Source organism: Dendrobates tinctorius, unplaced genomic scaffold, assembly GCF_039654945.1.
Source record: "Dendrobates tinctorius isolate UK_male_01 unplaced genomic scaffold, ASM3965494v1 ptg000020l, whole genome shotgun sequence".
Taxonomy (NCBI): domain Eukaryota; kingdom Metazoa; phylum Chordata; class Amphibia; order Anura; family Dendrobatidae; genus Dendrobates; species Dendrobates tinctorius.
The window spans coordinates 4891387-4903916 of NW_027361688.1; the positions used below are offsets into that span (position 1 = coordinate 4891387).

At 54.2% G+C, this 12530-nt stretch overlaps 1 protein-coding gene across 3 annotated transcripts; it reads right to left on the bottom strand.

Moving 5' to 3' along the window:
- Positions 1–1863: 1863 nt before the first annotated feature.
- Positions 1864–12310, bottom strand: CYREN (cell cycle regulator of NHEJ). 3 transcript variants are annotated; one of them, XM_073567504.1, is made up of 4 exons: positions 12138–12310; positions 2400–2530; positions 2248–2329; positions 1864–2110 (listed from the first exon to the last, which is right to left on the bottom strand). In XM_073567504.1, the coding sequence occupies exons 2-4, from the start codon at positions 2513–2515 to the stop codon at positions 1910–1912; spliced, it is 399 nt and encodes a 132-aa protein (XP_073423605.1). In that variant the 5' UTR covers positions 2516–2530; positions 12138–12310; the 3' UTR covers positions 1864–1909. The 3 variants fall into 3 exon arrangements, with proteins under 3 accessions (XP_073423605.1, XP_073423604.1, XP_073423606.1); XM_073567503.1 differs by having other exon boundaries at positions 2400–2519; positions 12138–12309; XM_073567505.1 differs by lacking the exon at positions 12138–12310 and adding an exon at positions 3763–3829 and having other exon boundaries at positions 2400–2519.
- Between the last annotated feature and the right edge of the window lie 220 nt (positions 12311–12530).

Sequence of the window (12530 nt, forward strand, 5' to 3'; positions counted from 1 at the left end):
TAAAGAGGGGCTTAATGAACTTAATCTATTCTTTAACAGATTTAATCACACACTGGCTGCTCCTGCCCTTGCATACCATTCACACCTCTCTGCTACAATAACCTCACCCCCGCTGCAACTTGTCAACTGAGCCAGGGTCTGTTCTTTACAAGTACCCAGGTTGCAAAAGAACTGGATAAGATCAAAGTTTTGAAGGCTGCAGGTCCTGACAGCATCAGTGCAAGGCTAATCAGAACCTGCGGGCACCAGCTGAGTGAGATCATTACATATCTGTTCAATATGAGCCTGAGAATAGGTATAGTACCACAAATGTGGAAATTATCGTGTGTGGTACCAGTTCCGAAGAAACCTTATCCGAAAGACCTTAATGACTATAGACCTGTAGCATTGACATCACACCTGATGAAGGTACTAGAGAGATTGGTTCTCACACGTCTCCGTCCTCTAGTGAGCTCGGATATGGACCCTCTCCAGTTTGCCTACAGGCCGGGCATTGGTGTGGATGATGCCATTATCCACCTTCTAGATAGGACTCTCACCTGGAGAAACCTGGGAACACTGTGAGAATAATGTTCTTCAATTTCTCTAGTGCTTTTAATACCATACAGCCAGGTCTACTGAGAGACAAGCTGGGCCTTGTTGGCGTGGACCTCCAACTCTCCTCCTGGATCCTTAACTACCTCACGAGCCAACCTCAGTTTGTAAAGGATCGGGACAGTGTGTCAGACACGGTGATCTGCAATACAGGGGCACCTCAAGGTACAGTTCTTGCCCCTTTTCTCTTCACACTGTACACTGCGGATTTTAAGTGCAACTCATCTAGCTGCGACTTGCAGAAGTATTCTGATGACTCTGCAATAGTAGGTCTCATCACAGGAGGAGATGAAAGAGAGTACAGAGATACTAACCAAGCTTTTGTGGAGTGGTGTCAGAGGAACCACCTTAGGATGAATTCCGGGAAGACCAAGGAATTGGTGGTGGACTTTCGCAAGGGAAAAAATCCACCAGTAGTGGTGAACATTCAGGGAAATGACATTGAGATAGTCAACACCTATAAGTACCTTGGTGTGATCCTCAATAATAAGCTTGACTGGGCCCATCACTTGGATGCAGTGTACAGGAAGGGCCACAGTAGGCTTTATCTGCTCAGAAGGCTGAGAGCCTTCGGAGTTAGGGGGGCACTCCTTGCATCCTTCAACTCTGTTGTGGCATCAGTCATCTTCTTTGGTGTGGCGTGCTGGGGTAGTGGCATATCAACCAGGGACAGGAATAGGCTGGACAAACTGATTAGAAGGGCCAGCTCTGTCCTGGGAGGCCCCCTTGATCCAGTTCAGGAAGTAGGCGACAGGAGGATACTGGCCAAGGTGAGCTACATGGTGCAGAATGATTCCCATCCCATGCATGAGCCCGTGACAAAGATGTGCAGTACTGTCAGTGACCGGCTACTTCATCCTAAATGTGAGCGGGAGCGCTATCGAAAGTCCTTCCTTCCTGCTGCAGTTAGGCTGTATAACCAGCACTGTCCAAAACGGAGAACGACCCAAACAGTGAACTGATAGATCCAAAGTTGTGATAGTCCGGTTATATCTTTTTCCGTATATGTACCTACCTACTGTCAGTGTAATGCCTGTATGCATCTGTATCTGTACTTGTTCCTGCCTTGCTGCTGTAATGCTCTGAATTTCCCCATGGTGGGACGATTAAAGGATTATCAATGATACAATTATTATAGGTTAATAAGGGACATCCGGCCCGGTGACCCCGGTAGCCGCCGGCGGTGTGAGGTCTGCGCAGGTCTCAGCCGCGGGATGTCATCCGTAACATTTCTCTTCACTGACGAGCAGAGATCCCGACAACCATGAGGACGTTACAGACCCATTTATTAAAAATATAAAACTTTATTCTCTCGTCAGCTGAAGAAAATCTCCCGGACGTATTTTAGGGGGTCGTTGTCCGGGTCGTCAGAGTCATGACACGATGGCGGCTTGGTCTGAGGTCTCTCGGATCGGGCGGCGGTCGGAGGCGGCTCCTCGTGGCCGGCAGCGGGGGAGGCCGCCTCTTCGTCTGCTCCAGCTTTGCTCTTCTCCTCGTCTTCTCTCTGTCCTTTACTCTAGAACAGAAGGAGACATGATACAAACCTCGGTCACAGCAGGCGCAATACTGGGGGTAGGTGTGACGCGCCTCGGGGTGGTGACCTCTGACCTATCCCACCATTGTGTACAGTGGCGCCCCCTCATGGCGCAGTACCTGGCTCAGGACCTCCAGGGCGCACTCCACCAGCTCCTTCTCATTCATACAATACACCGTCCTCTTCCTGGAAGAAACGGAACTAAAAACATAAAAAAAGTCAGACGAGCACATGCAGAGGACCCCTACAGTCCGAGACCCCCAGAGCTCACACTTGTGTCTTCCTCCTCCGCGGCTCTGCGCTGCGCGGCTTCCTGGGAGCGGAGTTATCATCGGTCATCCAGGAGGGGAGCAGGCGCCTCTTCACTGCGGAGCCAGCGCCGGCCATGTCACTAAGAAAGAACTACTGGTACTGTCTCACCCATAACAATGACAGCCACAGCGCCCCCGTAATCATTACAGCACCCCATAATTACAGCCTCTACATATTACAGCGCCCCCATACTCATTACAGCGCCCCGTAATCATTACAGCACCCCCATACTCATTACAGCGCCCCGTAATCATTACAGCACCCCCATACTCATTACAGCACCCCCATACTCATTACAGCACCCCCATACTCATTACAGCACCCCATAATCATTACAGCACCCCATAATCATTACAGCACCCCCATACTCATTACAGCACCCCATAATCATTACAGCACCCCCATACTCATTACAGCACCCCCATACTCATTACAGCACCCCCATACTCATTACAGCACCCCCATAATCATTACAGCACCCCCATACTCATTACAGCACCCCAATACTCATTACAGCACCCCAATACTCATTACAGCGCCCCGTAATCATTACAGCACCCCAATACTCATTACAGCGCCCCGTAATCATTACAGCACCCCAATACTCATTACAGCGCCCCGTAATCATTACAGCACCCCAATACTCATTACAGCGCCCCGTAATCATTACAGCACCCCAATACTCATTACAGCGCCCCGTAATCATTACAGCACCCCAATACTCATTACAGCGCCCCGTAATCATTACAGCACCCCAATACTCATTACAGCACCCCGTAATCATTACAGCCCCCATACTCATTACAGCGCCCCGTAATCATTACAGCACCCCCATAATCATTACAGCACCCCCATAATCATTACAGCACCCCCATAATCATTACAGCACCCCCATAATCATTACAGCGCCCCGTAATCATTACAGCACCCCCATAATCATTACAGCACCCCCATAATCATTACAGCACCCCCATAATCATTACAGCACCCCCATACTCATTACAGCACCCCCATACTCATTACAGCACCCCCATAATCATTACAGCACCCCCATAATCATTACAGCGCCCCCATACTCATTACAGCACCCCAGGCCCGGATTGGCAATATAACCAACTGGGCATTTTCCCGCTGGGCCGCTGTCACGTGGGCCGCGGGTGGCCGCTTGCCAGCTGCTGCGGCCACTGTTGCTCCTGCCGCTGGCCCGGCGGTGATAGTTTCAAGTTCCTCCCGCACTGCAGGGAGATAAGCCGCCACGCCTCCCCCAACGCACCCCATCCTCGCCTTAGCATGAGACCCCCGCCCCCTCCGCAGCCACTCACAGCGTCGCACTCGCTTGCCTGCTGGCTCTGTTCGCAGGACCTGTGATGAGGTCACAGGAGGGGAGGAGTCAGGGGGTCACATGATCAGGAGCCTTTGTCCAGACCCCCGATCATATCACCCCTGACTCCGCCCCTCCTGTGACCTCATCACAGGTCCTGTGCGCTCAGCCTTGCCTCTACCGTCTGCAAGACTCTGCTTTGCTGTTGTCATGGTACTGGTTGAGGTAAGTATGTGTGGGGTCAGGATTTACAGTGTGGATGTAGCAGAGCTGTGTGTGTACGAGGTGTACGGAGCGGAGCCGCGTGTGTACGAGGTGTACGGAGCGGAGCCGCGTGTGTGCGAGGTGTACGGAGCGGAACCGCGTGTGTACGAGGTGTACGGAGCGGAACCGCGTGTGTACGAGGTGTACGGAGCGGAACCGCGTGTGTACGAGGTGTACGGAGCGGAACCGCGTGTGTACGAGGTGTACGGAGCGGAACCGTGTGTGTACGAGGTGTACGGAGCGGAACCGTGTGTGTACGAGGTGTACGGAGCGGAACCGTGTGTGTACGAGGTGTACGGAGCGGAACCGTGTGTGTACGGAGCGGAACCGTGTGTGTACGAGGTGTACGGAGCGGAACAGTGTGTGTACGAGGTGTACGGAGCGGAACCGTGTGTGTACGGAGCGGAACCGTGTGTGTACGAGGTGTACGGAGCGGAACAGTGTGTGTACGAGGTGTACGGAGCGGAGCCGTGAGTGTACGAGGTGTACGGAGCGGAGCCGTGAGTGTACGAGGTGTACGGAGCGGAGCCGTGAGTGTACGAGGTGTACGGAGCGGAGCCGTGAGTGTACGAGGTGTACGGAGCGGAGCCGTGAGTGTACTAGGTGTACGGAGCGGAGCCGTGAGTGTACGAGGTGTACGGAGCGGAGCCGTGTGTACGAGGTATACGGAGCGGAACCGTGTGTGTACGAGGTGTACGGAGCGGAACCGTGTGTACGAGGTATACGGAGCGGAGCCGTGAGTGTACGAGGTGTACGGAGCGGAGCCCTGTGTGTACGAGGTGTACGGAGCGGAGCCGTGAGTGTACGAGGTGTACGGAGCGGAACCGTGTGTGTACGAGGTGTACGGAGCGGAACCGTGTGTGTACGAGGTGTACGGAGCGGAACCGTGTGTGTACGAGGTGTACGGAGCGGAGCCGTGAGTGTACGAGGTGTACGGAGCGGAACCGTGTGTGTACGAGGTGTACGGAGCGGAAGCGTGTGTGTACGAGGTGTACGGAGCGGAGCCGTGAGTGTACGAGGTGTACGGAGCGGAGCCCTGTGTGTACGAGGTGTACGGAGCGGAGCCGTGAGTGTACGAGGTGTACGGAGCAGAGCCCCGTGTGTACGAGGTGTACGGAGCGGAGCCGTGTGTGTACGAGGTGTACGGAGCGGAGCCGTGTGTGTACGAGGTGTACGGAGCAGAGCCGTGAGTGTACGAGGTGTACGGAGCAGAGCCCCCTGTGTGTACGAGGTGTACGGAGCGGAGCCGTGAGTGTACGAGGTGTACGGAGCGGAGCCGTGAGTGTACGAGGTGTACGGAGCAAAGCCGTGAGTGTACGAGGTGTACGGAGCAAAGCCGTGAGTGTACGAGGTGTACGGAGCAAAGCCGTGAGTGTACGAGGTGTACGGAGCGGAGCCGTGAGTGTACGAGGTGTACGGAGCGGAGCCGTGAGTGTACGAGGTGTACGGAGCGGAGCCGTGAGTGTACGAGGTGTACGGAGCGGAGCCGTGAGTGTACGAGGTGTACGGAGCGGAGCCGTGAGTGTACGAGGTGTACGGAGCGGAGCCGTGAGTGTACGAGGTGTACGGAGCGGAGCCGTGAGTGTACGAGGTGTACGGAGCGGAGCCGTGAGTGTACGAGGTGTACGGAGCGGAGCCGTGAGTGTACGAGGTGTACGGAGCGGAGCCGTGAGTGTACGAGGTGTACGGAGCGGAGCCGTGAGTGTACGAGGTGTACGGAGCGGAGCCGTGAGTGTACGAGGTGTACGGAGCGGAGCCGTGAGTGTACGAGGTGTACGGAGCGGAGCCGTGAGTGTACGAGGTGTACGGAGCGGAGCCGTGAGTGTACGAGGTGTACGGAGCGGAGCCGTGAGTGTACGAGGTGTACGGAGCACCCCCATACTCATTACAGCACCCCCATACTCATTACAGCACCCCCATACTCATTACAGCACCCCCATACTCATTACAGCACCCCCATACTCATTACAGCACCCCATAATCATTACAGCACCCCATAATCATTACAGCACCCCCATACTCATTACAGCACCCCATAATCATTACAGCACCCCCATACTCATTACAGCACCCCCATACTCATTACAGCACCCCCATACTCATTACAGCACCCCCATAATCATTACAGCACCCCCATACTCATTACAGCACCCCCATACTCATTACAGCACCCCAATACTCATTACAGCACCCCAATACTCATTACAGCACCCCAATACTCATTACAGCGCCCCGTAATCATTACAGCACCCCAATACTCATTACAGCGCCCCGTAATCATTACAGCACCCCAATACTCATTACAGCGCCCCGTAATCATTACAGCACCCCAATACTCATTACAGCGCCCCGTAATCATTACAGCACCCCAATACTCATTACAGCGCCCCGTAATCATTACAGCACCCCAATACTCATTACAGCACCCCGTAATCATTACAGCCCCCATACTCATTACAGCGCCCCGTAATCATTACAGCACCCCCATAATCATTACAGCACCCCCATAATCATTACAGCACCCCCATAATCATTACAGCACCCCCATAATCATTACAGCACCCCCATAATCATTACAGCACCCCCATAATCATTACAGCACCCCCATACTCATTACAGCACCCCAGGCCCGGATTGGCAATATAACCAACTGGGCATTTTCCCGCTGGGCCGCTGTCACGTGGGCCGCGGGTGGCCGCTTGCCAGCTGCTGCGGCCACTGTTGCTCCTGCCGCTGGCCCGGCGGTGATAGTTTCAAGTTCCTCCCGCACTGCAGGGCGATAAGCCGCCTCCCCCCACGCACCCCATCCTCGCCTTAGCATGAGACCCCCGCCCCTCCGCAGCCACTCACAGCGTCGCACTCGCTTGCCTGCTGGCTCTGTTCGCAGGACCTGTGATGAGGTCACAGGAGGGGAGGAGTCAGGGGGTCACATGATCAGGAGCCTTTGTCCAGACCCCCGATCATATCACCCCTGACTCCGCCCCTCCTGTGACCTCATCACAGGTCCTGTGCGCTCAGCCTTGCCTCTACCGTCTGCAAGACTCTGCTTTGCTGTTGTCATGGTACTGGTTGAGGTAAGTATGTGTGGGGTCAGGATTTACAGTGTGGATGTAGCAGAGCTGTGTGTGTACGAGGTGTACGGAGCGGAGCCGCGTGTGTACGAGGTGTACGGAGCGGAGCCGCGTGTGTGCGAGGTGTACGGAGCGGAACCGCGTGTGTACGAGGTGTACGGAGCGGAACCGTGTGTGTACGAGGTGTACGGAGCGGAACCGTGTGTGTACGAGGTGTACGGAGCGGAACCGTGTGTGTACGAGGTGTACGGAGCGGAACAGTGTGTGTACGAGGTGTACGGAGCGGAGCCGTGAGTGTACGAGGTGTACGGAGCAGAGCCCCGTGTGTACGAGGTGTACGGAGCGGAGCCGTGTGTGTACGAGGTGTACGGAGCGGAGCCGTGTGTGTACGAGGTGTACGGAGCAGAGCCGTGAGTGTACGAGGTGTACGGAGCAGAGCCCCCTGTGTGTACGAGGTGTACGGAGCGGAGCCGTGAGTGTACGAGGTGTACGGAGCGGAGCCGTGAGTGTACGAGGTGTACGGAGCGGAGCCGTGAGTGTACGAGGTGTACGGAGCGGAGCCGTGAGTGTACGAGGTGTACGGAGCGGAGCCGTGAGTGTACGAGGTGTACGGAGCGGAGCCGTGAGTGTACGAGGTGTACGGAGCGGAGCCGTGAGTGTACGAGGTGTACGGAGCGGAGCCGTGAGTGTACGAGGTGTACGGAGCGGAGCCGTGAGTGTACGAGGTGTACGGAGCGGAGCCGTGAGTGTACGAGGTGTACGGAGCGGAGCCGTGAGTGTACGAGGTGTACGGAGCGGAGCCGTGAGTGTACGAGGTGTACGGAGCGGAGCCGTGAGTGTACGAGGTGTACGGAGCGGAGCCGTGAGTGTACGAGGTGTACGGAGCGGAGCCGTGAGTGTACGAGGTGTACGGAGCGGAGCCGTGAGTGTACGAGGTGTACGGAGCGGAGCCGTGAGTGTACGAGGTGTACGGAGCGGAGCCGTGAGTGTACGAGGTGTACGGAGCGGAGCCGTGAGTGTACGAGGTGTACGGAGCGGAGCCGTGTGTGTACGAGGTGTACGGAGAGGAGCCGTGTGTACGAGGTGTACGGAGAGGAGCCGTGTGTACGAGATGTACGGAGCGGAGCCGTGTGTGTGTACGAGGTGGAGCCGTGTGTGTACGAGGTGTACTTAGAGGAGCCGTGTGTATGAGGTGTACGGAGCGGAGCCGTGTGTGTGTACGAGGTGGAGCCGTGTGTGTACGAGGTGTACTTAGAGGAGCCGTGTGTATGAGGTGTACGGAGCGGAGCCGTGTGTGTGTACGAGGTGGAGCCGTGTGTATGAGGTGTACGGAGAGGAGCCGCGCGTGTACGAGGTGTACGGAGAGGAGCCGCGCGTGTACGAGGTGTACGGAGAGGAGCCGCGCGTGTACGAGGTGTACGGAGAGGAGCCGCGCGTGTACGAGGTGTACGGAGAGGAGCCGCGCGTGTACGAGGTGTACGGAGAGGAGCCGCGCGTGTACGAGGTGTACGGAGAGGAGCCGCGCGTGTACGAGGTGTACGGAGAGGAGCCGCGCGTGTACGAGGTGTACGGAGAGGAGCCGCGCGTGTACGAGGTGTACGGAGAGGAGCCGCGCGTGTACGAGGTGTACGGAGAGGAGCCGCGCGTGTACGAGGTGTACGGAGAGGAGCCGCGCGTGTACGAGGTGTACGGAGAGGAGCCGCGCGTGTACGAGGTGTACGGAGAGGAGCCGCGCGTGTACGAGGTGTACGGAGAGGAGCCGCGCGTGTACGAGGTGTACGGAGAGGAGCCGCGCGTGTACGAGGTGTACGGAGAGGAGCCGCGCGTGTACGAGGTGTACGGAGAGGAGCCGCGCGTGTACGAGGTGTTTACGGAGCGGAGCCGCGCGTGTACGAGGTGTACGGAGCGGAGCCGCGCGTGTACGAGGTGTACGGAGAGGAGCCACGCGTGTACGAGGTGGACGGAGTGGAGCCGTGTGTATGGAGTGGAGCCATATGTGTACGGGATGTACGGAGAGGAGCCAAGTGTGTACAAAGCATACAAAGCGGGCTTTTCCCACGGACACAGGAGTACACGGCGGAGCCCCGAGGAGCATTTTAAAACACACACATGACGTTCCACCTGAAGTGATGTGCTGGAAGCTGACCGGAAATGAGAATTTCTTGAGGAGATTGTGACGGAACCAGGAATGCTTCAGATCCATCACCGTGTCCTCCTCCGACAGCGCAGACAGCAGGATCGCCTTGGAATCGGGGATGCCGGCCATGTGAGCGGATCATGATACGTCCTGCACCGGGAGGCTCAGGTGGGCACTACAGTGGGAGCCGGGCTGCTATAGTATCTTTGTAGAATCTTTCTTTATTTCTTTCTCTCTTTTTCTTTCATTCTCTGTTCTGTCTTTCCCTCATTTTCTTTCTCTCTCTGTTCTTTCTTTCTCTCTCTGTTCTTTCTTTCTCTCTCTAATCTTTCTTTTTTCTCTCTGTTCTTTCTTCCCCTCTTTGTTTCTTTTTCTTTCCTCTCTTTCTCTCTGTTCTTTCTTTCTTTTCTTTACTTTCTTTCTCTCTCTGTTCTTTCTTTCCCCTCTTTCTTTCTCTCTCTGTTCTTTCTCTGTCTCTCACTGTTCTTTCTTTGTCTCTTACTGTTCTTTCTTTCTTTCCCCTCTTTCTTTCTCTCTCGGTTTTCTTTTTTCTCTCTCTCTGTTTTCTCTCTTCCTTAGTGCCAGTCAGTGTGCCCATAATGCCAGCCAGTGTGCCCTCAGTACCAGTCAGTGTGATCAGCAGTGCTAAATGGGTGCGATTAGGTGTGCACATGGGTGTGACTAGTTGTGAAATGGGTGTGGCTGGGCGTGGCCAAAATTTGCAGCAGCGCGCCGCAATCTTTGTCCGTCTTTCCCTTCTTCAAAAGTTGGGAGGTATGATAGGGGCGGCTATGACCAGGGGGTCTGGATGCCCAATAGAGAGCAGTTCTGCCAGGAATTCTGTAATGATGCATACAAAAGGGGACAGAGATTTGGGAGGAGTACTGTACCTAAAAGCAATAAATAGGACTGAGCTGAAATACTGGGCACAGCTGTGACTACATGTTATATAGTCGTGTTAATCTCCTCTCACTTCTTGTAAACTACAACTGTACAAAGATATTATATAGTCACCATGTGACTAGTGGGCCTGTGGAACTTCAAATGCCAGGGCTGAATTTTAGTCCCAGTCCGGCCCTGCAGCACCCCCATACTCATTACAGCACCCCCATACTCATTACAGCACCCCATAATCATTACAGCACCCATACTCATTACAGCACCCCGTAATCATTACAGCACCCCCATACTCATTACAGCACCCATACTCATTACAGCACCCATACTCATTACAGCACCCCGTAATCATTACAGCACCCCATACTCATTACAGCACCCATACTCATTACAGCACCCCATAATCATTACAGCACCCCGTAATCATTACAGCACCCCCATACTCATTACAGCACCCCCATACTCATTACAGCACCCCATAATCATTACAGCACCCATACTCATTACAGCACCCCGTAATCATTACAGCACCCCGTAATCATTACAGCACCCATACTCATTACAGCACCCATACTCATTACAGCACCCCATAATCATTACAGCACCCATACTCATTACAGCACCCCGTAATCATTACAGCACCCCCATACTCATTACAGCACCCATACTCATTACAGCACCCCGTAATCATTACAGCACCCCCGTAATCATTACAGCACCCCATACTCATTACAGCACCCCATAATCATTACAGCACCCATACTCATTACAGCACCCATACTCATTACAGCACCCCGTAATCATTACAGCACCCCCATACTCATTACAGCACCCCGTAATCATTACAGCACCCCATACTCATTACAGCACCCCATACTCATTACAGCACCCCATAATCATTACAGCACCCATACTCATTACAGCACCCATACTCATTACAGCACCCCGTAATCATTACAGCACCCCCATACTCATTACAGCACCCCGTAATCATTACAGCACCCCATACTCATTACAGCACCCCATACTCATTACAGCACCCCATAATCATTACAGCACCCATACTCATTACAGCACCCATACTCATTACAGCACCCCGTAATCATTACAGCACCCCCATACTCATTACAGCACCCCGTAATCATTACAGCACCCCATACTCATTACAGCACCCCGTAATCATTACAGCACCCCGTAATCATTACAGCACCCCATACTCATTACAGCACCCCATACTCATTACAGCACCCATACTCATTACAGCACCCCGTAATCATTACAGCACCCCCATAATCATTACAGCACCCCATACTCATTACAGCACCCCGTAATCATTACAGCACCCCCGTAATCATTACAGCACCCCCATACTCATTACAGCACCCCGTAATCATTACAGCCCCCCATACTCATTACAGCACCCCATACTCATTACAGCACCCCATACTCATTACAGCACCCCATAATCATTACAGCACCCATACTCATTACAGCACCCCGTAATCATTACAGCACCCCGTAATCATTACAGCACCCCCATAATCATTACAGCACCCCATACTCATTACAGCACCCCGTAATCATTACAGCACCCCCGTAATCATTACAGCACCCCCATACTCATTACAGCACCCCGTAATCATTACAGCCCCCCATACTCATTACAGCACCCCGTAATCATTACAGCACCCCCATAATCATTACAGCACCCCATACTCATTACAGCACCCCGTAATCATTACAGCACCCCCATAATCATTACAGCACCCCGTAATCATTACAGCGCCCCCATACTCATTACAGCACCCCGTAATCATTACAGCCCCCCATAATTACAGCCTCTACATATTACAGCACCCCCCATATTAGAGACCCCATAACTCCATCATTACCACAGCCCCCCATCACTGCCCCCATAATTCCAGCACCCCCATACTCATTAGCGCCCCCCATTTTAACCACTGCCCCTCTTGAACTCTCTGCTCCAATCACAGCGCCCCCACCTACCTGTCAGGGACCAGTTCGCTGCCACACACTTTCCACGCGCACAGGCTCCGTCCGTGCAGGACCCGCAGCCTCACAACTGAGGGCGCTCATGCTCACACCCGCCGGACGGGGTGCCTTGCCTTCCTCGATTTAGCAAGAACTACATTTCCCAAACTGCAGCGCGCTACGAGCCGGAAGCCGGCTCCGGTGCGTTATTACAGCCGCAGTAACCAGGAGGTGACCGCTAGATGGCGCTGCTGCTGCAGCAGAAACTTGTAAAAAGGGATCCAAGAACTACAGCTGACGCGTATTGAACACCAGGTGGCGCTGCTGCAATAGAAGCGTCCAGGAGCTGAGGAGGTCTCCGTTTACCGCTCTTATGGTGGGGGGCAGCTTTATACTGGGGGTCCCCGG